Genomic DNA, 26,589 nt, shown 5'->3' with positions numbered 1-26,589 from the left:
CGTACCAGAGCCCTTCTCCCCCCCGGTCCCGGCAGAGTAGTTCCGGAGCAGCGGATTGAGTGGCCCTGACCACGTGACCACCTTCGACCCTTCCTACAGTAGAGGGCTGACCGTGGGTAGCTACTGGAACGTAAGTTGGGGCTTGGCCAGCCCCGGCTGGGTCACCTGAACGAGGGTGTAGATGTTGCAAGACCCGAAACATCCTATGACCCCAGGGTACATCACTGAGGATACGTCCCAGTTGCATCCATGCGATGTTTTCTCTTTATTGTTAGTCACTCGTCATTGTCATCCTCCATTCCAGGTGCGCTACACCCAGCTGGTGCGGCAGAAGAAGAGGAAGCCGGTAGGTGGTGGCGTGGGAGGCGTGCGCGGTGGCCTGGGCAGCGTGTCAGAGGGCCGTCTGGGCGCTCGCAGCGGCTCGCGGCGGTCGGGCTACGCCTTCGCCCACCAGGAGGGTTTTGGAGAGCTGATCACCTCAGGGAAGAACATGAGGTTGTCCTCTCTGGCCCTGGCCACCTTCGCCTCCAGACACAGCTCCAGCTGGATCGACACACTCCGCAAGAAGAAACACAGCCACGCTCACACGACCCCCAGCGCCTCGGGGGAGTGCAGCCCGGCACCCAGTCACGCCTCCGGCTCGGTTCCGCCACTGTCCAACTCCTCCTCCGGTCTGGGCGGCTCGCAGGATACGCCCGTGGAGGAGGGAGCGCACGCGCTGCCGGCCCAGAATGCACAGGCCGATCCCGTTCCTGTTCCCGTTCCGTCTACACACGCCCCGCCAGCTTTAGCACCGGCTTCAGAAGCGGCCCCGGGCCAGGCCCCCGGTGTTGCCGTTTTCACCCCCACATCAGTGAGGTGTCCTGGAGGAGACTCGCCTGGAGGCTGGACGCTCAGCCTGGGGACTGTGCAGGTGAGCTGTTGTCCTTCCTCATTCATGTATCCACATCAAAAACAAAACACCCCCAGTGAAATCACACTGACAATATTATGTTCCACCTCCACCACTTCACACCCTTTTGAAAGCATACTAATGGAGAGTCTTCCTCTGTCCAATAGGAGGCTCTGTTTGGGTGGAAGGGCATTGCAGCTCGCACCAGTGCATCCAGCAGTCCAGGCTCACAATCTGTTGCCAAGGAAAGCAGACACACTGAGTGAGACTGAGTGAGAATACATTGGCCCGCTACTGTCCACCAGATCCTTTGGAATAGCTCAGTATTATTGAGCTTTGAATGTTTGGAACGACACCCCCGCTGTTGGGATGCAACGTATCTGGCAGATGTTCCCACACACATGCACACACACACGCACACACATGCACACACACACGCACACACACGCACACACACACACACACACACGCACACACATGCACACACACATACAGGGTGTGATGTGTGCAGCTGCATCAACACTTGCTTTTGCGGAGAGACATTGAGACATGGAGAGTACATGTGTACTCTCTTGACACTCCGACTTGTGGTAATATGAAGAAAAAAGGAACAAGCTACCCACAATCCACTTCTCTCCATTTCCCAACTGACACAGCTCTGACTGATGAATTATGGTTGAGATATAATTAATTAATCGAATGATGAACCGTTCTTAGAGTGTTTATGAATGACTGATCGTGTGATTTACATAACTGACAGATAGTGGCAGATACAGCAGCAGTTGCCATCGAGAATGTACTGCTAACCATCCAGGAAAGAATTCCTCTCAACCGTCACTGTGCTAAATGTCTCAAATAACAAAAGATTGGCCTTACTCACGGCCAAACACACACATATAGCATATCTCAAAATCAACAATGAGTTGAATGAATGAGTAGGATTACAAGACTCTCAGCTAATGATTGGCAGGCATTATTAGCCATAAAAGTGTTTTCTGTTCAAATCATATTCTCAAGTCTCTGTGTTCACTATAGTTCTCAGTGAGAACGGTATTTTTATTTACAGAACGCAGCAAGACTATTGTAAGACTTTTTCCTCTCATTGCTCCTTTTTCCTACTTCTCTTACTGCTCCTTCTATTGTTCTCTTTTCTTTCTTTGCATCATATTGGTGTGTATTAAGATGGACAAATTCAGTTGCACTTTCAGGGGGGCTCTCAACTCGTCCTCCTTTTTGCAGGTGGTCTGAGAAAAGGCCAAATCAGATAAATGTAGCTCCGATGTAATAAAACCACAATCTGCAAAACTGAAGAAATCAAACAAATGAATTTCCGCGGACTTACTTTAGGTTTGATTGGAGAAGGGAGCAATGGAGCCTGTGGTAATGGAATAATAATTTTCGACATAATCTGAAAGGCTTGTGTTTGTGAAATGCATTGTCATTAATTAACAATGTGTAGGAACAGTTATGCTGGTTCATATACACTTTAATGATGTTTTTTGTTATTATTATTATTATTATTATTATTATTATTATTATTATTATTATTATTATTATCTAAGCTTTTATTTGTCCAGGAATGAAGGGAAGATTTTCAGGATGTTCATGCCTTAACAAAGCCAAAATACTGGTCCTCCAATCTCCCTGCAGTGTTCTGTTTCATCATGTAGCTCTGTACAAGAAGAGTTTAGATTACCAAGTGTGTGTAAATGCAAATTCTCCTGTTAAATACTGACTCCAGATCAGGGGTAAGATAATCATCAAGCAGGAGAGGGCAGAAGGAGAATGATGCAAACCTGTTCGTAGATCTGTGCCTATGAGGACACCTCTTACAGTTGCAAAGCAGCTATCCGGACTAAATGACCCAGTGTTGGTATGGTGTCTGAAAATAAGAGGAAACCTGTTGGAAATGAATGTTGAATGTTTGGCCCTGTGGATTATTAAAGTGGTTGTCAGCTGTTAGGTGGCATCATGAAGCTGTTGAATAGTGATGAATAAACTCATCCTCTCTCTTTTACAGGAGGGGAACATACCATATGTTCATGCAGATGTGATTTCTAGCAACTGACAACCTTACAGTAGGGTAGGTTAGTCAAAGCCATAATTGCTGTAAAAAGCAATACCATTAAAAACAATATTTTAGGAAACAGTGCAGCCCTGTGAAATCTGTGTATGAATATTAAGTTTATGTCATATTTCTCTGTGAACCTATTAGTGCTGGGGTATGAAAAGAGATAGCCTGAAACATAACATAGTGAAACAAACATAACATAAAGTGATAGTTCCTCTCTCATAGTTTTATAGGTTATAATTTACATGTAAATGTTTCTATACTTAGGATGAACTAAGAACAGAAATACAATAGAAAAAGTTATTTGGTTGCGTCCAAAAGAGAACTTCTGAATGTTCCCTTTCGACAAGAACTCTAGTCACCCTATAACATTTATGAAGGATACACAGATATATCAGAGAAACACTATCGATTCCCATAAGAATAGCTAACAGAAAGTGCATTGAAGTCATTGTAAACGCACTTACTGTTGTATGATGACAATATTATAGTGATTTTTCTGTACGTAAAGGCTCAGATTGGGGGGGGGGGCATTTTTCAAGGTGAAACAACATCGTGGGAGTTGGAGTTGAGAGTCACTGTGCTCTACTGCATTCCATTGCAAGTCGGAAGTCGATAGTTCAGACTCTGTATTTCCGGGTTCCGATCTGCGTTCCAGTACATCTTCTTAGGAAAACATAAGCATACTGTGGGGTTGCTAGCTGGCTAACCGCTTTAATGCTAACGTTAGCTCAGCCGCAGGTCCGCATCACCTGCAAACTCGCCAATTCCACCTGATAATGCATGATTGTGAAAAGGCCCCAGGATACGCTATCAATTTGTATTGCATTGTGAATCAGCTGAATGTTGCCTATCGCATATCGCATATCTCGACAGTTGGCCGAGGGAGCAAGCTGTGCCAGACTAAAAGTGTCACACTGTGCACACTACACACTCAGTAGTGTGCACACTACACACTCAGTGTGCACACTACACACTCAGTGTGCACAGTGTGACATGAAATTCACACCTCCACCTGCATGTGCAGCAGAAGCACAAGACAATCAACAGGCTTCATTTATTTTGGATGGAGACTATAACACCCCCTTTCCAATTTTAGACAATGCAATTGGTGCAAGCTATTTTTCAGAACTTTTTTTAAACAACTTGTGCTTTTAAAAAGTGATGTGGACAAAATCGGTCATTTCAAAAAGTGGTCATGGACATGTCCCCAGTGTAGTTGATACCTAGTATGCAGCGTTTGTCTGTGGGGTCTGGGGTCCTCCCCCAGAAAAAAGTAGACTTAAAACAAATGTCGTGTATTTCTACACCACCAACCTCTTTCCCAAACTTTTTCATCTTGGCACCCAAAAAAGTCCATTTGGAGTGAGAATAGGATGTGTGTGAGAGAGAGTGAGAATAGGATGTGTGGTGTGAGAGAGTGAGATATGATGTGTGGTGTGAGAGAGTGAGAATAGGATGTGTGTGAGAGAGAGAATATGATGTGTGATGTGAGAGAGTGAGAATAGGATGTGTGGTGTGAGAGAGTGAGAAGAGGATAGGATGTGTGGTGTGAGAGAGTGAGAAGAGGATGTGTGGTGTGAGAGAGTGAGAATAGGATGTGTGGTGTGAGAGAGTGAGAATAGGATATGTGTGAGAGAGAGAATATGATGTGTGATGTGAGAGAGTGAGAATAGGATGTGTGGTGTGTGAGAGTGAGAATAGGATGTGTGGTGTGTGAGAGTGAGAATAGGATGTGTGGTGTGAGAGAGTGAGAAGAGGATAGGATGTGTGGTGTGAGAGAGTGAGAAGAGGATAGGATGTGTTGTGTGAGAGAGTGAGAATAGGATGTATGGTGTGAGAGAGTGAGAAGAGGATGTGTGGTGTGAGAGAGTGAGAATAGGATGTGTGGTGTGAGAGTGAGAAGAGGATGTGTGGTGTGAGAGAGTGAGAAGAGGATGTGTGGTGTGAGAGAGTGAGAATAGGATGTGTGGTGTGAGAGAGTGAGAAGAGGATATGTGGTGTGAGAGAGTGAGAAGAGGATGTGTGGTGTGAGAGAGTGAGAAGAGAATAGGATGTGTGGTGTGAGAGAGTGAGAATAGGATGTGTGGTGTGAGAGAGTGAGAAGAGGATGTGTGGTGTGAGAGAGTGAAAATAGGATGTGTGGTGTGAGAGAGTGAGAATAGGATGTGTGGTGTGAGAGAGTGAGAATAGGATGTGTGGTGTGAGAGAGTGAGAAGAGGATAGGATGTGTGGTGTGAGAGAGTGAGAAGAGGATAGGATGTGTGGTGTGAGAGAGTGAGAATAGGATGTATGGTGTGAGAGAGTGAGAAGAGGATGTGTGGTGTGAGAGAGTGAGAATAGGATGTGTGGTGTGAGAGTGAGAAGAGGATGTGTGGTGTGAGAGAGTGAGAAGAGGATGTGTGGTGTGAGAGAGTGAGAATAGGATGTGTGGTGTGAGAGAGTGAGAAGAGGATATGTGGTGTGAGAGAGTGAGAAGAGGATGTGTGGTGTGAGAGAGTGAGAAGAGAATAGGATGTGTGGTGTGAGAGAGTGAGAATAGGATGTGTGGTGTGAGAGAGTGAGAATAGGATGTGTGGTGTGAGAGAGTGAGAAGAGGATGTGTGGTGTGAGAGAGTGAGAATAGGATGTGTGGTGTGAGAGAGTGAGAATAGGATGTGTGGTGTGAGAGAGTGAGAAGAGGATGTGGTGTGAGAGAGTGAGAAGAGGATGTGTGGTGTGAGAGAGTGAGAATAGGATGTGTGGTGTGAGAGAGTGAGAATAGGATGTGTGGTGTGAGAGAGTGAGAATAGGATGCGTGGTGTGAGAGAGTGAGAATAGGATGTGTGGTGTGAGAGAGTGAGAATAGGATGTGTGGTGTGAGAGAGTGAGAATAGGATGTGTTGTGTGAGAGAGTGAGAAGAGGATGTGTGGTGTGAGAGAGTGAGAAGAGGATAGGATGTGGGGTGTGAGAGAGTGAGAATAGGATGTGTGGTGTGAGAGAGTGAGAATAGGATGTGTGGTGTGAGAGAGTGAGAATAGGATGTGTGGTGTGAGAGAGTGAGAATAGGATGTGTGGTGTGAGAGAGTGAGAATAGGATGTGTTGTGTGAGAGAGTGAGAAGAGGATGTGTGGTGTGAGAGAGTGAGAAGAGGATAGGATGTGTGGTGTGAGAGAGTGAGAATAGGATGTGTGGTGTGAGAGAGTGAGAATAGGATGTGTGGTGTGAGAGAGTGAGAATAGGATGTGTGGTGTGAGAGAGTGAGAATAGGATGTGTTGTGTGAGAGAGTGAGAAGAGGATGTGTGGTGTGAGAGAGTGAGAAGAGGATAGGATGTGGGGTGTGAGAGAGTGAGAATAGGATGTGTGGTGTGAGAGAGTGAGAAGAGGATAGGATGTGGGGTGTGTGAGAGTGAGAATAGGATGTGTGGTGTGAGAGAGTGAGAAGATTTATTTTTTATTTTTAGAAGAGGGCAATTTGAGTGAGTCTCAATCTCAATGAGTGAAAGTTGTCCATATAGTTGTCAGGCAGTTATCTGAACCTTGGGGGGATTTCCTCTTTGACACTGAAACAACGCTGAGCAAGGGGAAGGGAGCTGGGATTTCACAATAACGGGTCTTTTGGACAGCAGACAGAGGGGAAGCCTGCTGCTCTCCTCTGGAAGGCAGTGTTTATATACTAACAGGCAGTTGCTTCTGCGGACGGACGACGGTCATGTGAAAGTTTGATGGAGTCACCAGTTTCTCTGGCTGCCGTGGAGTTCAGACGGTGCATGTCTGCATGTAGATGACGATGAGTGAGCAGTGAATTAAGGAGATTCATGCGCAAACATGCAGCTTTTTCTCCCTTTACTGTGCGCCCTGTGCGTCCTGCCAGTCCACAGCATATTCGAGGGAACCTGTCTTAGAAAAGGTAAGCTCCCAACTTTACAAGCTTAAGTAATTATGTTGGGCCTATTGCTGTGGTCTCTGCTGGCATAGAACTGCTGCTATAAACCTACTGGATTTGCTCAAAAATATTGGCAACATCCCAACATGGTTTAACAAAATCAGCTAGCCTAATGAAGAAGGTGTGATGTCAAGGGCACATTTGGGCATTTAAAAAGTAAATAACTTATTAACAACTTAATAACATAATTATCAAGTTTCTATTTACACAGCAATGAAATCTAAGATTGTTTTATTTTCTATGAGGCCCTTCAATGGTCCTTTTTCACAGCAGCCATTTTGTGTCTAAAAGGCAAGGTAAACACAGGTGCAACCAAAACATTAAGGGTTTCCAACTTCCAATCCATTTAGGTGTTCCAGTGCTGGGGCCCTCATTAAGGTTTTGGTTACACCTGTGTTTACCTTGCCTTTTAGACACAAAATGTGTCAAAAGTTTCATTTGGAGTCAGATTGAATCTGTCCCATAATGGGCAATGGGGAAAGAATCTGACAGATTCTTTTCATTAATTTTAATGTGGTATTGTCTTCAGAAAGACTTATCACAGCAAAAAGCAAGCTATTTGCAGTGTGAGTAGAATTCTATTTATCAACTCAGAATTTTAAATGACATTTTATTACCGTGGAACTTCATTGATTTGCATCATAGTAACAGAAATGGGATTGGATAATTCAGTAGCTTATTGAATAATTGATAAAAAAAATATATCTAAAGCACTGACATATGCTAATTAGCTGTACAGTAGTGTGGTCTTACCCTATACTTATACTGAAATAAATACTTTGCTCACTGTTGATTTACTTTGCTTGATTTTTTTAAAGCTTGGTTAAAGCTGAGAACAATTATTTTAATATCAGACATTTCCCCCAAAAAACACTATGCTCTTTGTTGAATTGTGAATTGTCTAGTTTCTATTTAAATAATGTCCATCCATTCAAAAGTTAATCTTGCTTCTCTCCTGGAACCAAGTTATTGTTCTTATTTGTATTATTTAGCTCAGCCTGGACCCAACCCCTGAAATTAGGCCCTACAGCAGCGATGGCTGCAATAACAGTGTTCAGGGTTTGGCTTCATTAACTGCTTGGATAGGCCAGCCAGAATTTCTCCTGGCCACTCAGCATCTCCTAAACATGTTTGTTAACCATGACAATATTTGTTAAAGTGAAGTAAAACAGCTGGATGGATTAGCAATATAACAAAAAGCGTATTTTTCATGTAGGCCTAGTCAAACACTATTGACTAGGCCTAGTCAATAGTTCACTATTCCTCCAAATTATGTTCCACAGGGCCAGGCAGGTTCACACTGGGACACACCTACTGTATGCTGAAGGCAAACAGATCCACGCACTTTTGCCCTTTTTCTGCTGCAGGGACATTACTCATTTCTAGGAAAACGATGGAGCACAGGGTGAGAGAGAGAGAGAGAGAGGGAGAGAGAGAGAGAGAATGTGTGTGTGCGTGCGTGTGTGTGTGTGTGTGTGTGTGTGTGTGTGTGTGTGTGTGTGTGTGTGTGTGTATGTGTGCGTGTGTGTGTGTGTGTGTGTGTGTGTGTGTGTGTGTGTGTAGTAGTAGTAGTTTGCACTACATGGGCACTGGACTTTTTTCCTGAGTAAATTCAAGAGAGGAGCGTGTACAGCATGTCCATTTCCAAATCGATTCTCATTTCCACTGGCACACCGCAGAGCTGCGTTCTTTCTTTCTTCCTTTCTTTTTATTTGATATACAAACTACTGTCTTAGCAAATATAAAAATCACCATATTATCAAATTTGCTGACGACAGTGTTATCTTATCTCTTCTCAGTCAGTCAGACCAATCAGATACCCATAATACAAGACTTTGTAGACTGGTGCGATCGCTCTCTTCTAGACTTAAATGTATCCAAAACCAAAGAAATGGTAATCTCACCAAAACACATAGACATCGCTCCAACAACCATCCATGGAGCTGATGTGGAAATTGTCCAGAACTATAAATATTTGGGAACTGTGTTTGATAACAAACTGAGATTCTGTGACAATACAGATGTTATTGTAAAAAAAAGGCTAATCAGCATCTGTACTGTACTTCCTAAATTAAACTCCTTTGGAGTCGACCAGAGAATTCTGGCCACGTTTTATTCTTCTTTTATTGAAAGTATTTAAACATTTTCATTTATCTGCTGGTTCTCATCCCTCTGTCAAAAAGACAATAACAGACTGCAAGCTGTTGTCAACCTTAGCTCTAAAATTATAGGCAAAACACAAAGATCCCTAGTACAGTTTAATAGTACACAAGTGCTCAAGAAAGCAGATAAGATAATCAATGAGTCCACACATCTTCATGTCTGTTTTGACTTAATGCCATCAGGAAAGTGCTTTAGACAGACATTCGACTGGTGAACAGCCACAGTACAAGAAATGGTCAGTTTATATAGGCTATGTAGGCCTATGCACTTTTGACCCTGCAAGTCCGATATGCACTTTAAATTGTATTGACTGAATGTATTTGACTTGACTCCTGTATTCCTCTGTGGTGTTGGATACATTTGTAATCAGCTATACAGAGATCGTTGCTTTATCAGTGGTACGTCTCCACTTGTCGCCTTCCTTGTTCAGTTTTTAGATGTGTACCAAGTACAGCTTGTTTGCAGTATTCATGCCTTAAATTGCCCCTTGCAGGACTAATAAAGTTTATAGAATTGAATTGAATACAAATATATCTGCATCTTGTCTCAACCTATAATGGTCTCAACTAAAATAGTCATGTAGTGTTAATAAGTTGTGTGGGGGGGGTCTCTGGAGTCATGTAGTGTTAATAAGTTGTGTGGGGGGTCTCTGGAGTCATGTAGTGTTAATAAGTTGTGTGGGGGGGGTCTCTGGAGTCATGTAGTGTTAATAAGTTGTGTGTGGGGGGTCTCTGGAGTCATGTAGTGTTAATAAGTTGTGTGTGGGGTCTCTGGAGTCATGTAGTGTTAATAAGTTGTGTGGGGGGTCTCTGGAGTCATGTAGTGTTAATAAGTTGTGTGGGGGGTCTCTGGAGTCATGTAGTGTTAATAAGTTGTGTGGGGGGGGTCTCTGGAGTCATGTAGTGTTAATAAGTTGTGTGGGGGGTCTCTGGAGTCATGTAGTGTTAATAAGTTGTGTGGGGGGGGTCTCTGGAGTCATGTAGTGTTAATAAGTTGTGTGTGGGGGGTCTCTGGAGTCATGTAGTGTTAATAAGTTGTGTGGGGGGGTCTCTGGAGTCATGTAGTGTTAATAAGTTGTGTGGGGGGTCTCTGGAGTCATGTAGTGTTAATAAGTTGTGTGGGGGGGGTCTCTGGAGTCATGTAGTGTTAATAAGTTGTGTGGGGGGGGTCTCTGGAGTCATGTAGTGTTAATAAGTTGTGTGTGGGGTCTCTGGAGTCATGTAGTGTTAATAAGTTGTGTGGGGGGGGTCTCTGGAGTCATGTAGTGTTAATAAGTTGTGTGTGGGGGGTCTCTGGAGTCATGTAGTGTTAATAAGTTGTGTGGGGGGTCTCTGGAGTCATGTAGTGTTAATAAGTTGTGTGGGGGGGGTCTCTGGAGTCATGTAGTGTTAATAAGTTGTGTGGGGGGGGTCTCTGGAGTCATGTAGTGTTAATAAGTTGTGTGTGGGGGGTCTCTGGAGTCATGTAGTGTTAATAAGTTGTGTGGGGGGGGTCTCTGGAGTCATGTAGTGTTAATAAGTTGTGTGGGGGTGGTCTCTGGAGTCATGTAGTGTTAATAAGTTGTGTGGGGGGGGTCTCTGGAGTCATGTAGTGTTAATAAGTTGTGTGGGGGGGGTCTCTGGAGTCATGTAGTGTTAATAAGTTGTGTGGGGGGGGGGGTCTCTGGAGTCATGTAGTGTTAATAAGTTGTGTGGGGGGGGTCTCTGGAGTCATGTAGTGTTAATAAGTTGTGTGGGGGGGGTCTCTGGAGTCATGTAGTGTTAATAGGTTGTGTGTGGGGGGTCTCTGTGTTAATAGGTTGTGTGTGGGGGGGGTCTCTGGAGTCCTGTAGTGTTAGTTGTGTGGGGGGTCTCTGGAATCATGTAGTGTTAATAAGTTGTGTGTGGGGGGCATAGGTGTAGTGCCGGTAGAACGCGGGGGAACGGCGTTCCCATACTTCTCCAACGGGTGTTTTGTGTGTGTCAGTGTGTGTGTGCATGTCGAGCCAATTCGCGGCTTGAAGAAAGAAGGAAACATTCCACCTTAACTATATTTAAGGTGGGCTGAATGATTCACACAGCATCAACTCGTGGCTTGAAGGAAAAGGAAGGAACATTCCACCTTAACTAGCTACAGCGCGGGGGAAACCTCAGTTTAATAAAAGCTATACTGAAACAGCTACTGGCTTTTTCAGCATCAAAATATTTTTTCCCCCCCAGTAGCCTACCTCACTTTAACAAGTAAAGATGAAAAAGGCAGCCAAACATCCTTTCATTTTTCGGACAAGCTGTTAAAAAGGTACGTTTACAAGCATGAAGAAACTGTTAAAAGCGTGTTTCTTTTCAACGCGGTTGAATCAAAAGTTAGCGTGAATCACCCCATTGCAATTTGCATCCAGAAAATCACACAAGTTGCACAAGGCATTGATCATCATTTGGCACGGCGGCCGGCATTTTTAGAATTTTGTGGTGAATTAATTCACCACAAAATTCTGTGGAAATGTAGTGGGAGTAAAATTAATTCACCACAAAATTCTGTGGAAATGTAGTGGGAGTAAAATTAATTCACCACAAAATTCTAAAAATGCCGGCCGCCGTGCCAAATGATGATCAATGCCTTGTGCAACTTGTGTGATCGCTGGTTGAGAGATTGTTTAGCTGTTTGTGTTGATAACTGACTGCTGAGTCTGCTCTGCTGTGCCCATATACGTCTTTTAGTTTCAGAGCTGCAAATGTCATGGGCTACAGACACAATTAGTTAAGTTGTGTGTCAGTGACAGTGGTTTGCAGCACTTGAGGAATCCATGAGTTTGCTCGTTTAATTCGTTGATATAAGCGATGGGGGGGGGGGGGGGGGGGGGGCTTTGTTGGGACCTGTGCGTGTGCAGGTGTTCCCCATATAGGTGCGTTCCCCCACTTCTCTAGATAGCACTACACCTCTGGTGGGGGGTCTCTGGAGTCATGTAGTGTTAATAGGTTGTGTGTGGGGGGGTCTCTGGAGTCATGTAGTGTTAATAAGTTGTGTGGGGGGTCTCTGGAGTCATGTAGTGTTAATAAGTTGTGTGGGGGGTCTCTGGAGTCATGTAGTGTTAATAAGTTGTGTGGGGGGTCTCTGGAGTCATGTAGTGTTAATAAGTTGTGTGGGGGGGGTCTCTGGATAAACAGAAAATCTGAATAATTCTCTATTTGAGAAAAGTTGAGAAATGAGAGATGAGGCAGAGAGCGGGCGTGAAACAAAGATTTAAGGCAGAGAGAGATATTAAAAGAGGAAGTTAAAAGGAGTTGGTAATTTTAGTTATGCAACTTTGCATCCTATCTGTCCTGCCCTTTTAACCACAACCAACACTACGACAAATTAATTCGTAATTTTATACAAAAGGAGATAAATATATACACAAAAAATTTGCACAATTAACTGGTGGGAATAGCGTGATCCTCCCACGTGCTGTCCTACCGGTGAAGCTCCCCCTGTCAGGTGAAAAAAAGCAGCTGGCAACTGTGTATGTCTTGGAGGAAGCATGGCGCTAGTCTCGGCTCTCCCCAGATCAGCAGTGGGCGACCGGGGCAGCCAATAGGGCAGCATGGGGATAAATTGGCCAAGTATAATTGGGGAGAAACACACAATGTATTTATAGAAGATTTAGAGATATATAAATCATTATTTGTAGTAATAAATGACACGTGCTGAGGCACACACTGATTCCCAATCATTCTACAAATTATATTAATTGATTTTGTTTCTGTCTAGCACCTCCACCTGGTGTGCTGGTGTTATCCCCAGGCAGTACACTGGCCCTGTCCTGCAGTGGCCAGGTGAAGGTGAATGGAGTAAAGGTCCCCATGACCAGGGACGACTCAGACAAAAGCAGAGCATGGAGCCCCTTGGACGCAAAGCCAGCCAGTGTTAGTGGACAAGACAGTATTGGAAACAACACCAATGACGGCGCTTTGGGGCAAAGAGACAAAGATGGCATGGAGGATTCTATAAGTGAAGGATACTCCACCCGCCCCACTGAGGCAGGAGGAGTCAACACTGTGACTGGGGAGAATGGAGATGCTGCAACGTTTGAAGAGCAGACCAGTCATATCGGATATATGGACACAGGACACAAGGCCAGGCCCACCACTCCAACATTTCAGCCAACCAGTGTGAGCAGACCGGTGGCGGAGGCTGTATCTGATTGGCTGGCCGAAGAGGGGGACAGTGAGGATGACTGCTGTGAGGAGGAGCAGGAAGAGGAGGGTGGGAGCAGGGTGACGAGGGGCCTGAGAACTAGACCACAGTGGAAGAGGAACGGGAGAACAGTGAGGGCAGGGGAGACAGGCAGGGGAGACTTCCTGTCTGAGAAGAGCGGCCCGACGCTGTCTCTGCCCTCAGTCAGAGTAGAGGACTCTGGGAAGTACAGCTGTCATCACAGGGGCAAAATGCTTTTCTCATTTAAAGTCATTGTTGCAGGTGAGTCACACTGGTCATAATGACGATAGGTTTGTTCCCTCATGTCTTAATTAGAACCAAAGAAGAAGAAGAACAAGAAAAACTTCTCAACATAACAGGAGTCTGCAAATACTGTTCAAAGTGATGACTCCAGATATTCCATATATTTTAATATATATTTTTAGTATTGTAATGTAATTGTATCTAATTTCAGTATGTTATCTTTATTCTTTCTTAATGTATTTTTTTTTTACACAGAGGGACTATGATATCATGACAATCTTAGTCTGCGGAATACATTATGGTATCATAAAAAGTCATATACAAAAAAAGTTTTTATCAAAGTCTTCTCATTCTTTATTTATTGTTCCTGTTTTCTTTCTCTCATAAAATTAAGAAATACTTTATGTCTCCAGGGAGTGGGAGTGTGGTTGCTTGTCTATCAGCATCTGTTTCCCCCCGACCTTCTGTTCAGTCAGTGCATGCTCCAATGACCATGCATTGAACTCCAGTCCCCAATTAGCCTGAATATAAATAAGCAAGTAATGACAATAAATGAATGAATGTATCTCTCCATGTCTATATGTATCAGATCCTCCTGAGCGCCCCAATCTCTCCTGCTATAAAAAGTCACCCAGCAGTAAGATCCGCTGTGAGTGGACGCCACAGCAACCCATCACCATCCACCCTCACTGCTACCTCTTCCTCAAAAAGGGGTAAGAACAGACAAATCCCCATATCCTCTATATTCTCTAGTTTAGGGACTCTGATCGTCATGAATATATACATATATATACATTATGGTATCATAAAAAGTCATATATTATATTATATATATATATATATATATATAAAGTCAGAATTCTGAAAATGAAGTTCGAATTCTGAGTTCAATGTCAGAATTCTGAGGAAAACAGTCAGAATTCTGAGTTCACTGTCAGAATTTTGAGGGAAAAAGGGAGAATTCTCAGATTAAAGTCAGAATTCTCAGATTAAAGTCAGAATTAAGAGAAAAAAGTCGGCATACTGTTGATCACTGATGATATTACCGATGTTGTACCCGAATTTGAATGTCTGAGGTCCCTAGGTTTTTGTGATGTCAAAGTGGGGTCACAAGCCAAAAAGGGTTGGGAACCCCTGCCTATCTCTTTCTCTCTCTAGCTGATGGGCTAGAGTCTAGCTACAGTCTAGCCCATCAGTCTGTGTGTGACCCAGTTCTCTCTCCCCCTCTGCGGCCCCCTCTCACCCCTCAGTAGGTCAGAGACATTCACTCGTACAGAGTGCTCCTACTCCCCCCGCCTGTCCCGCTGCTGGTGTGCTCTGGACCACAACGAGGACGAGCAGAGAGTGCGACACATGGTCTACCTGTGTGTCACGAGCACCGCAGGAAACGCCACCAGCTCTCCACTGGACTTCACACCCCTGGACATTCGTAAGTGAGCGTGTCCAGGCAGCTGTGTCTGCGTCTGTGTGTCTATCAACTGAGCTGAAGCATAACTACTGTAAGACATATTTAGTTGTATTCCTTCCCGCTCCCTCAGTGAAGCCGGACCCTCCGTCAGCGGTGGTCGTCCGAGAGGAGGAGGGTCAGGAGATGAGGCTAAGGGTCACCTGGGGTTTCCCTTGCTCCTGGAAGCCTCAAGACCGCTATTATGGACTTGACTATGAGATCAGCTACCGACCCGCCAAGCTCTTGGGGCCTCATCATGCGTCACAGGTGCATGTTGGTAGACCAGTAGACATGTGGTTGTGTATCCGCACATACAAGTCTGTGTGTTCGTGCATGTGTGTGTACGTGTACTGTGTGTGTGTGTGTGTGTGTGTGTGTGTGTGTGTGTGTGTGTGTGTGTGTGTGTGTGTGTGTGTGTGTGTGTGTGTGTGTGTGTGTCCGCGCGTGTCTTGTCACAGTTCAACAGTCACTGGACTAGTATTTCCTGACAGTGAGATAAGGCACACTCTGCTCTGTTGCTTGACAATGGATCCGGTGTCAGTTACATTTAAAAAAAAATGTTCGTTTTGAGTGTGTGTGTGTGTGTGTGTGTGTGTGTGTGTGTGTGTGTGTTCATCTGTTTACCTGATTGTCTCTCTGTATGTGTCTCTGTAGATAGAGATCATCAAAGATCGGTCCTACACCATCACTGATGCATTCCCTGGTGTTGAGTATCAGATCCAACTCAGAACTAAAGACGAATATGATGGTCATTGGAGTAACTGGGGTACACCTGTCTATGGCCGTACTTGGACAGGTAGTTACACACACACACACACACACACACACACACACACACACACACACACACACACACACACACACACACACACACACACACACACACACACACACACACACACACACACACACACACACACACACACACACACACACACACACACACATTTTTATATTTATAAGAAGGCAGTGGAAAAGTCGGTTCTCAATGGGTCACATGACATAACATAAAGTTGAAAATGTGGGAAACCGTGTAATATAATGCAGAAAACACATGATTTATTTGCTAGAAATAGTGCTAACAAATGTAAGCACTTCAAAGCAATAAATTAACACAAACAAAGGCTTGGTTTAGCAGCTATAGTCATTTCAAGTTTGGCATTCTCAGGCTAGCTGACAATGACTGGTTTTGTGCATTATACTGTTTCCCACCTCTTCCACTTCATTCTATATTTACAAGGCATTTAGCTGACACTCTTATCTAGAGCACCTTACTGTCAAATAAGCAAGGACTCTCCAACATTGTCAGGAGCCATTCATCAGAAACATGAAAGTGGTGTCCACTAATGAAGTGACCTGGAAAGCCTTGACCTTTAGCACCTCCGTGTGGCGTGAGCCTCCTTGCCCACAGACAAAAGTAGTCATGACAACCTTCTGAGGCAGCACGCCCGCTTCCTTCCCTCGTGATTGGATTTGCACAGACGAGCCAAAAACGACAAAGTCTTTATTTTTTGTTGTTGCTCCAAGTGAAATGTTTTATGGTCACTCACGATTCAGTAGGTCACAGGTTCACTTGGTTCCAGCCTTAAAACTCTGTCTCTGGAGGAAATGAATGGGGAACTCACTTCCGGGGGGCAAGAAATGTCACGTGACTGTTGAGCTCTATTCCTCCCTCCTGTGAGTCTCCTCCTCTCTGAGTGAGTTTACACGTCACACACTGGCACTGCATGCACTCAGGGTTCTGAATAATAACTGTTAAGCTATGTTATGTTCCATGCAAAAGGAGATATATCACCCCTTTAAAATACATAGGCTACATACTCTCACAAAACATTTCTTGACATGAAAGTAAAACTTGTTTTGTTTGATCGGCAAATACTAATATCGTATAGGATGGAATCTTTGAATACTGGATTCCCCCCCCCCAAAATATGTTATTTTGCCATTTTCAGAACATGGGGAACAAAAACAGGCTCAGACAAAAAACACAAAAACAAGAACATACATATATCATCAACCTTCCAATGTTACCACTAACCAGCCGCGTCAAGTGCTTATGTGCTTGTAAGAGTTGTACGTGTAATTTTGAATTTCTTAAGTGAATTGGTCATCAGGAACCGGAGTCTCTCCATCTGTATAACCGAGACCATGTCCGTCAGCCACACCTGAAAACAAGGTGGAGAGGGGGACTTCCACTCCTTCAGAATGAGTCTCTTGGCGACAGTCGTCCCCTGCGTCAGAGACTGTTGCACAGCCGTATAGGGAGGAGCAGAGAGGATTCCGAGCAGCCGAAGATGGCGAGTTCCGCCTCCGGCTGAAGGGTTATTTTATAGGCCTTAGAGTACCAATCAAATATTTTGGCCCAGAAACCAGATAGTGAAGGGCAAAACCAAAAAGCATGGGATAGTGTGTACCCTCTGACACCTGACACCTATCACATAGTGGTGAGACGGAAGGGTAGATCTTGTGCAAACTAGACTTGGAATAATGAAGACAATGAGTGACTTTAAATTGGATCAGCTGGTGTCTGCTGTTAACTGAGCAGGGATGGACCACAGACAGACTCCTGTCCCATATCATTTCAGACAAGTCAACACAGGTTCCTCCTGCCACGCCTCCCTAATCCTCTCATTGACTGTTGCATGCAGTCATCAAACAGACACACAAATCTAGAAATAAGATGCCTGGAGTGAGGGGGGAGGGGGGTTGAATGCTGGATTTTAACTTGTATTTCTTTTCCATTCTTTTGGAGTGAAAACCTTTATATATATTGTACTGTACTGTACGACATGAATAAACTGTACAGTCTGAATATTACTATGGAAACAGAGTGTACACTGCTAAAACCAACACTTAAAAATGTATACATGCCTCAGTACTGTAAATACGATCACCCAGTTATCTTATTGGTCTTTTTCACAGCTTCTCTCCATTATTGTAAAAAAGATGTGATATTAACATGCAATGATTTAAAGGTAGAATATAGACTATCTGAGATGATAATGGCATATTGGTGTGCACATACTGTAAACCCACTCGCTGTTTGTCTGTGTCCAGTAAATCATGTTGTTGGCAGGAATTGAGTCCAGAACATTAGGACTGACCTCTGACTTCCCTTCATCTGGGAACTAACTGCACTCCCAGTATCAAGGACAGCAAAATACACTGTGCCCTAAATACACGAGTGCTCACAGATCGCAGTCTAGATACACACACTGTCTACAATATCTGCTCAGATGCTTCACAATCTACAATCCACAATATCCAAATGTTTCTGTGTGAGAGACTTCCTCCCTGCCGAGGTTTTTGATAGCATGTTATCTCGTCTGTCTCCTCAGCTCAAGGGGCAAACGTGTTGTTGAGTGATGATCTGTCTACCATAACGGTAAGTCTCTCTCTCTCTCTCTCTCTCTCTCTCTCTCTCCCCTCTCACACACATGCTGCATATTTACTGATATACCACCTATCTCACCCTGTCCTGTCTCTCATGCTATCTCCTTATTTTCTAACCTATACAGTATCCGTTCTACGGTGACAAGGAAGGCTCCGGTACAGACGACTATTTGCCCGCTGGTAAGAAGGCTAGGAGATATTAAATGATACTATGATTATTGTGTGTGTGTGTGTGGGGGGGGGGGGGGAGGGGGGGGGGGGGGCCGAGAGAGAGAGTGAGAGAGAGTGAGAGAGAGTGAGAGAGAGGGGAACTCTTAGATATTTTCCTGCCAGAAATCCCCTCTGCCCCACCGGGCTTCAACAGGAAGTCATGTCATAATAACTGAGGCTCAACAACGAAACAAGCCACAGGAAGTTGGCTCAACACACCTATCGCACACACACACACACACACACACACACACACACACACACACACACACACACACACACACACACACACACACACACACACACACACACACACACACACACACACACACACACACACACACACAGACTTGTGTCTTTATTCTACCAACGATCCATTAGGATGTCTCACAACCTCTGCTGCATCATCTCCCTCCCCTCTTGTTGTTCTGTTCGTCCCCAGTCTCTGAATCAGAAGGCAGTGCAGAGGAGGTGTGGCACCCCGTCCTGTGGATCTGTGGCTGCTGCCTTCTCTTGTCAGTCACTCTGGCTGCTTATATATACAGGTATACCTCCCCCCCCCCCAGTATTGCAGTATTGCAATAGGCTATAAAATGTCAGATATTGCCCAAGCCTACTGGCAATGTTTTTGTACATCTTATGTTGAGTAAAAATATAGCATCTTTTAATTATGGGACTTTAGTGTAATTTAGAAAAATTGTTCTACTCTCTGTTTGGCAATCAAAACAGAGAAAGTTTAAAACATGATTTAGTGTAGGATATAGCCAACCCAACCAAAATACTGTGTGCAACTGTTAGTCAACAACTTCATCATTTGAATCCCTCATTTCCTATCCCAGACACAAGGAGAAGTTTGTGTCTAAACTCCAGAACCTGAGTGTCGTCACCCACTGCATCCGATCCTCTCAGCCTCCGGCTGCTGCTCCAGCACCTCCAGAAGTGCAGGCCCTGGTGACCTTCATCCCATCGCGTTACAAAGAGCCGCTCCCAAATGAAGTGGAAGAGGAAGACGAAAAGGAAGAAGAAGAACAAGAAGAAAAAGAAGAGCAGGTGGAGGAGAGCAGGGACACCATGCACTTCAACAACACAAGTTATTTCTTGGTCTAGGGGGAGTGCTGATGGGTGGAAAACAGCTGATTGCATTCATTCCTGAAGAAGACTGGCCAGAGTCACAGACACTGGAGGCCAATCGATTTAAAATATGAACAGTGCTCCTTATATGACCGTCTTTTGAAGACAATCTCAGGAACTGCCTTTATGTGCTCTCGACCCCTCTCTGTCTCTGTGTGTGTCTCTCTGTCTGTCTGTCTGTCTGTCTGTCTGTCTGTCTGTCTCTCTCTCTCTCTCTCTCTCTCTCTCTACCTCTCAATCTCATACACCGGAAATACCTCTGAAAATACTTGTTTTTGTGGTTGCTTTGTCTGGAGAACAGCCACAGAACATTTTAAGCTACTCTACACTGTGGATGTACAATTTCACAAGTGAATGGTGTTGATAAGTTGTACAGATGTTTTAGCATGCCGTCTATAATTTTCTTATGTGTATATAATGTTGCTGAGGCTAATGAAATAGAGTCATCACACACCTTCTGCTCTCCTTGTATCATTATATTCTTTACCAGGTTTGAACAAATAGGAATCCTGGAATATGCTATAGGCTACTAGTCACCCGGCAGTTTGTCTGCTTCTCAGATAGGCTATATAACTATGACAGAGTGAACTGGGTTGGTCTTCCTAATTAGAAGTGTCTATTTCTTACCTTCATTCATGGTTGCCAAAGTGGGAACCAGGGGGACTTCGAGGAGTCCTTGACAAGGTTCCAGGGAGCCCCATCAGAATGAGGACTATTTCTCTGTCACTTCTTTGTCACACATAGAACTTAGCACAATGTCAGAAAGCATAAAGGTGAATTTCAATGAAATGACCCCACTGCAGTCGCCCCACCTACAACCTAAAAGCTCCAGTTCTGCAGCAAATCACATACAACCTCTACAGGGATCCTTCAGACAAAACCTTCCAGGTTATCAAATGGTGGTCTGTGGTCTAATGTGGACAGTGATGTAGTGGTAAACAGAGAGGTAGGTGAACTATGACCTTCAGTCAGTGATAACTAAGGCACCACACTGCAATAATAACAGTTACTTTTCCTGAACAGGCCATTGAAAGTAAAACTCATCACACCACACTTTATTTTGCTGGTGCAGGGACGTCTACACTGAAGACGCTCCACTAACCATAACCCTATATCCCATGCTGTTTCTTTAGATGGATATAGCTATTATGAATTTGTCATAGAAACATATTTCAATTTTAAAAGGTGGATCCAACTGATATTCGGTGGGTTTACCCTGCACCACATCCCTTAGTGTGTTCATCTAGGCCTATTACCCCCTTTTATTTTTTTATTTTTTTTTTAGACCTAACTAGGGTTCCCAGGTTGATTTCAGGTAGGCTATGAAAGGGTTAAACGGGGTGCCTGCAGGGTTGGCGACCCACCTTATGAGGTGGGTTGAACCAGGGTCGAACCATCGGGCCAGTGGTTGATTTAAGTGTGCTTATCTCAGTGATTACAATAGGCAGACTGAGTTTGGGAACGCCTAGCTGAGAATTTTTCAAATTTCAAAATGGGCTCATTTTACTGGTTGGACTCTGTGTCGCCGTAGGCTGTAAAATGTGTTTTTTCAAGTATCAACAAGAGTGAATTTTACACATATTTGATTTAGAGTGTAGTTTGCATGGGTATTTATTCAATTTGTGTGACATCACTTCAATTTGTGTATTTTATCGATTTTTAATGACAGCTTTTATTCTGAAAAATCCTGACCGGAAGTCAGAAATTCCTGCTCACGGCCACGGGCCACGGCCATGGATGGGCCACGGCACACTGGCCTAGCAGAGCTTATACTGCCACCACGCGGATACAGCCGTAGTTGCCGGAGACTGTTGCCATAGCGACATAGCGTGTCAACAACAGGTGACGTTGTGCTTAAACATCACAGACTATGTTGATTCGATTGTCAGACACAAGCCTGTATGTGAAGGCTAGACTGAGAAGAATAGTAATATACGAACATTTGTAGGATAGCATTGCTAATAGGCTACATGATGGCTGGAAAAAGACTGGAGAAAGTGGACGTTGGTGCTCTAAGCTCTGAGCAGCAAGAGAAACTGCGACAGTTCAAGGTACCGTAAATTAATTTAAAAACAAGTCTGCTAGCTAGCTCGCTACTATTAGCGCATTAACACTAATTTACCAACTGTATAGTGTGATTTGTACATGCTATTGTTTATTACCAAGCAAAAATATTGAAATACATTTTGAATTATAGGCCTAGGCTACACTTTGTTTTTCAGATTAAAACAAGAATCGACAACGAGAAGTATTTGAGGTCACATCCAGAAGTGGAGATATTGATAAGCAACTTTCTGAGGTTGGCTTATTGTCTTCTTATAAACTATAAAAATTAAACAGATTGCATTGCAGCTCACAGAATTCACGAGTTCTGTTCCTAATTGTCAACACTGGTGAACACCATATAGACAAGAAGGCCAAAATGCTCTATCTTGGTGTTATCAGGACAAACACAAGCCTATACTCGCGCTCTCATTTGCATGTTAAGCCTCAAACAAACAAATACCACAGTCCTCAAGCTTAGCCCTGCAGAGCTTTAGTGTGGATCGGCTGCTGTTGTTTGTTTGTTTGAACAGCAGAGTCCGCTTTGTTTACACTTTTTGGAGACCAACCAATACCATGATCGTTCCATTCCATTCAGGTGCTCCAGTGCCAAGGCCCTCATTAATGTTATTGGTTACACATGCTTTACTTCCTGCTTTACCACCTCAAAGTGGTTGCTCTGAAAATGGCCTATTCAGTTATTAATAATCTATCTATACAGGCTATATATATCTATAAAAGGGAGCAAGTGGGCAATGTTTGTCTGTCTTTCTCTTTCAATTTTTGTCCCACTGATGATGTCATATGCATTGATGTGATGCAAAATTGAGCAATCACAATGTCTTCTATATCATCAGTGACCTCATTCCAAGTAAGGGTGGAGGGAGGAGGGCTGGAGAACAGTGTTCTCCTATATTACATTAACATCGTCCCTACAGATAGGGCATCTAGTAACAACCGGATATTGGCCCAATGTCATAGTGACATCAGTGGAACAAAAATTTAAACAAACATTGCCCACTTGCTGCCTTTTATATAAAACGGATTGATCGTACTGTACTGTACATTAGCCTGGTAAACCAGCCCGCCATGTGAACTCACATTTAATTTGGTTCTGTGTGACGGTCTGGCCCCAACTCTTCACCCAGTCCTTAGCAGGGGCGGGAGCATGGGCGGGCATAGTTGCCTTGACAGACAACTCCTTCAGCCAATCAGCGTCGGATCCAGTCAACCGCAAATCCACTCGGGAGAATGGCAAAAACATGTTTCCGCCGAGAGAAACTCTGCGGTTGCGCCGATACTCCTGTACTTGTTTAATTGTTGTTATTGAGTCTATTTCTGCAATAACTGCACTTTATGGCTGTTTAAACTAGACAAATGCTGACATTACTCCTCGAGGTGGACAGGCAGGGAGGCGGCCATTATACGAGGGATCAGCCGAGCAGCATTTTGGTAAACAAACCGCTTCACTGTGTGGCAACGGCAATGGAACCCTATGGAGCACAAGTGGCGCGAGGCGTGAGTGTCTGACTCTAGCCAGTTAACTCTGTTTACATTTTAAAAACTGCGACAGTTCACACAACTTTAACACGACATGCATACACATCAAACTCTTGAGCTACCTCTGGTCTCACTCAGAATGTCAAAATATAAGCGATGTGATGTATAGTTTTTGAGATATTAACGTTTGTTTGGCACAACTCATACTATTAACTGCCGCGGGGTTCCGCATTTCCGGGTGGCAAGTGACGTCACGCTGATTCGTCCTATTGTTTTGTTAGTGCAGTGCTAGTGGCGTTCCTGATTGGCCAACTTGTGCTGTCAATCACAGCGCAGTCGCTGATTGGCTCTTCCGCTTTGCAGCTTCTGCTTAACACCCTCCCAGGCCTTGGGGCCAGACAGTCTCGCAGAACCAAATGAAATGTGAGTTCACGTGACGGGCTGGTTTACCAGGCTAACTGTACATAGTACAGAGGGCGAAATTATCGTACAAATACGATAATTATCGTACACCTGGCAACGCTGTTTCTCAGTAACAATGAGTCATACTTGAACCGAAACCCCTGGCTCCCCCTGGCCAGTGACACTTGGGAATAGACTAGGTGACAACCAAGTATAGTTTGGTGACAAGCTGGAGAGACAGTTGACGGTCGGAGAGACGGCATCCGGTACGGGATGGGTTTTAGTACCCCAGCCTGGCTCTCTCGTGAGGGAGAAATCCACAAACGCTACGGATCAGCCTCCTGAAAATCTGCGTAAACATCGGCGCGGCCTGGGGTCCTTCAGGCTAGAGCGAGGTGCTCGTCGCAGGTGTATGACGTGCAGCGCACAGGCCTCCTTGAGGCATCCTCCCTGCCCATGGTACGGCATGGTAGGATTGCCTTTTGCCACAGGAGGTTCTGGTGAGACGAAGGAGGTGCCCGGCCTGGAATCACCCCACAGGGCCTTAGACCTCCATGCACCGAAGGTCTCACAATACTGCGGTGTAGCACTAAACTCTATTGCAGCGGATTGGGCGTGATCAACCCTTCCGCGGGCAACGTTGCAGACAGAGTAGGAAGGCTGATCCGTGAGCGGCTGCTTCTGGGACGCGGGTCGGGGTCGTAATCGGCCTCGGCTGGGTCTACTGGGCGAGGGTGTATGATGTTGACAGACCCGAAACACCCTACGACCTCAGTTAACATCACTGATGACGCGTCCCAGCGCATGCAGTAGTATGTATACTTGAACAGTCACATAATTTCACTGGCTCCCAACTGAAAAAAAAACTGCTGTGTTTGGGAAGAGGGAGGAGTTATCAGCAGAGCAATCTAGTAAGAGAGTGGCATCAGCGGAGGTCCAAAATGCGTGAATGCTAAGGTTGAATGCTAAAATAAAGCTGATAATGTACAATTGATTCTTTAAATGTCTGACCCTTTCAAAGTACATCAAAAACGGTCCATTTTGCTGCAACTCGACAGCGCTGCTTAATCCAGAACCTTACTTCTGGGAACTCTTGAGAGTAAAAAACTAGTCAAAAGAAAAAAAAAGAAAGAAAAAAACATCCCATGGATGCAACTGGGACGTATCCTCAGTGATGTACCCTGGGGTCATAGGATGTTTCGGGTCTCGCAACATCATACACCCTCGCCCAGGTGACCCAGCCGGGGCTGGCCAAGCCCCAACTTACGTCCCAGTAGCTACCCACGGTCAGCCCTCTAGGAAGGGTCGAAGGTGGTCACGCGGTCAGGGCCACTCAATCCGCTGCTCCGGAACTACTCTGCCGGGACCGGGGAAGGGGGGGGGGGGGGCTCTGGTACGTAGAGGGACCGGGCTCTGTGGGTTGCCACCCGGCCGGGCTCCTCCCTCGTCTCACCAGGTCTACGACCTGTGCGCTCAGTGGCGTGCCTGACCAAGTTGGTGCACTAGGCAAGATTTGTGCTGCTGCCCCCCCCCCCCCCCCCAAAGAAAATATAATAAAAATTATATCGCACCACTGCAGTGCAGGCTCAGAATCGCCCTTCCCCAGTGGCGCTGGAAGTACTTTTAGGAAGGGGTGCTGTAAGGAAGGGACTCTCGGTGCTGCCCGCAAGGGCAGCGCCGAAGAAAATTTAATGTTTTTTGGACTTTAATCCACATTTAGAAGAATTTTAAATTAACATTAGGATTATACTGTTGTGATGTCATTATTCAGTATCTTCTCCTTTTCTCACTCACTTTCATATGAGCACCTGCTCTCCCTTTAGTCGTTTTACACTACAACAGACAGCAACACAGGCATAAACACTGAACTTATTATTATTATTATGGAAAACCAGATTATGATGAAAATCAAACACTTTTGAAGAGAGAGCATATAAGATCAGAGCTGGGAAGCACAAACTGTTTTTTAATGCATTTTGTTGGTGGTATAAACCAGGGGCGGTTCTAGGCCGTTTTTGGGTGTAGTCTCAGCCCACCCAAAAAAATAGAGGCAAAAAAAACATTTTTTTTTTTTTTTTTTTTTTTCCCCCCTCTTCTCCAAATCCATGGTGGTCATTAGTAGCAGTTTCTGACTACACTCAATGCGCTGTGTGCGTGTTTCCCCCCCCTCTATGTTCTTAGGGTGGGCTGAGATAAAAATTTAGGGGGGTTCAGCCCACCCGAAAAGTTTCTAGCACCGTGGCTGCGCAGGCGCTCCCTCCTCCATCTATCTGCCTAATCCCACATCACTTCACACAGGTCACACACACAGTACAGCAGCGAAGTGGTCCTCCACAGTCCACACAATCGTTCTCCCCACTCATGATCAATGAAACTGAGGTGAGCATTGAGCAGTCAGAGTCGTTAGTAGTTACTTAATTAGCGCATATTGATATGCAATTTAGCGCGTAACGTTGTTTCGTAGGCTAAACAAAAGAACTTGTCGCTGTGCCTGCCAGACAAACAGGTGGACTGGAGGAAGGTAGGCTACCATGGTGCCAGCCATGTCATGCTAGCTCGCAGTAAGCGGGTGTAAATGGATGTGATGTTTTTTGAGAAACATATGGCATAAGTGACAAACATTTTCAAACGGGTCCGTTGTTATCTGAATGAAATTAAGCCCTTCAGAATCGCAAGTGGCTGCTTTACACAGCCTGTCTGATGTGATGATGACGATAGCGTAACATGCGTGCATGGCATCACTTATGTCTTGCTGTGATGTTAGTTCAGTATCTAAATATAAGTTCTTACAGGCTTGTTATTTCCCTCTAAGGGAGTGCAAGGCAGATATTTAAACAGCCTTGTTTGTGTACAGTACCAGTGGCATGGTAGTAATAAAAAGGGATTAAGGACCAGGACCCCTGGTGGTCAGTAAGATGGGCTGGTTGAGCCAATGTTAAAATGATCTTTATTTATTATTTATTTTTGCTTTAAAACTATTTTTTAATTTTCTGC

The 26,589-nt window shown here is 44.6% G+C and overlaps 3 protein-coding genes across 5 annotated transcripts in view; all 3 read left to right on the top strand.

The window, feature by feature from the left end:
- atp8b2 (ATPase phospholipid transporting 8B2) overlaps window positions 1-2,969 on the top strand; it is a 54,114-nt gene extending 51,145 nt beyond the window's left edge. The window contains exons 28-29 of the mRNA XM_083634700.1: window positions 305-913; window positions 1,060-2,969. Of these exons, the coding sequence (XP_083490826.1) occupies window positions 305-913; window positions 1,060-1,158 (708 nt within the window). The 3' untranslated portion in view covers window positions 1,159-2,969. The remainder of the gene's footprint in view (window positions 1-304; window positions 914-1,059) is intronic.
- A 3,682-nt stretch (window positions 2,970-6,651) lies between these two features.
- Window positions 6,652-20,090, top strand: il6r (interleukin 6 receptor). Of its 3 annotated transcripts, none has more exons than XM_083636893.1 (10): window positions 6,652-6,854; window positions 12,780-13,487; window positions 14,059-14,182; window positions 14,723-14,898; window positions 15,008-15,189; window positions 15,571-15,712; window positions 18,255-18,301; window positions 18,435-18,489; window positions 18,962-19,064; window positions 19,359-20,090. In XM_083636893.1, the coding sequence occupies exons 1-10, from the start codon at window positions 6,773-6,775 to the stop codon at window positions 19,624-19,626; spliced, it is 1,887 nt and encodes a 628-aa protein (XP_083493019.1). In that variant the 5' UTR covers window positions 6,652-6,772; the 3' UTR covers window positions 19,627-20,090. The 3 variants fall into 3 exon arrangements, with proteins under 3 accessions (XP_083493019.1, XP_083493020.1, XP_083493018.1); XM_083636894.1 differs by having other exon boundaries at window positions 14,720-14,898; window positions 15,008-15,183; XM_083636892.1 differs by having other exon boundaries at window positions 14,720-14,898.
- A 1,530-nt stretch (window positions 20,091-21,620) lies between these two features.
- riiad1 (regulatory subunit of type II PKA R-subunit domain containing 1) overlaps window positions 21,621-26,589 on the top strand; it is a gene marked incomplete at both ends in the record, with an annotated part of 7,401 nt that continues 2,432 nt past the window's right edge. Inside the window, 2 exons of the mRNA XM_083633002.1 lie at window positions 21,621-21,701; window positions 21,873-21,949. Coding sequence (XP_083489128.1) covers window positions 21,621-21,701; window positions 21,873-21,949 — 158 coding nt within the window. The remainder of the gene's footprint in view (window positions 21,702-21,872; window positions 21,950-26,589) is intronic.

The sequence above is a fragment of the Poromitra crassiceps genome, assembly GCF_964638095.1.
Source record: "Poromitra crassiceps genome assembly, chromosome: 1".
In the NCBI taxonomy this organism is placed as follows: domain Eukaryota; kingdom Metazoa; phylum Chordata; class Actinopteri; order Beryciformes; family Melamphaidae; genus Poromitra; species Poromitra crassiceps.
The sequence above is the reverse complement of the archived record's forward strand: the minus strand, read 5'-3'. Positions and strand labels throughout refer to the sequence as shown.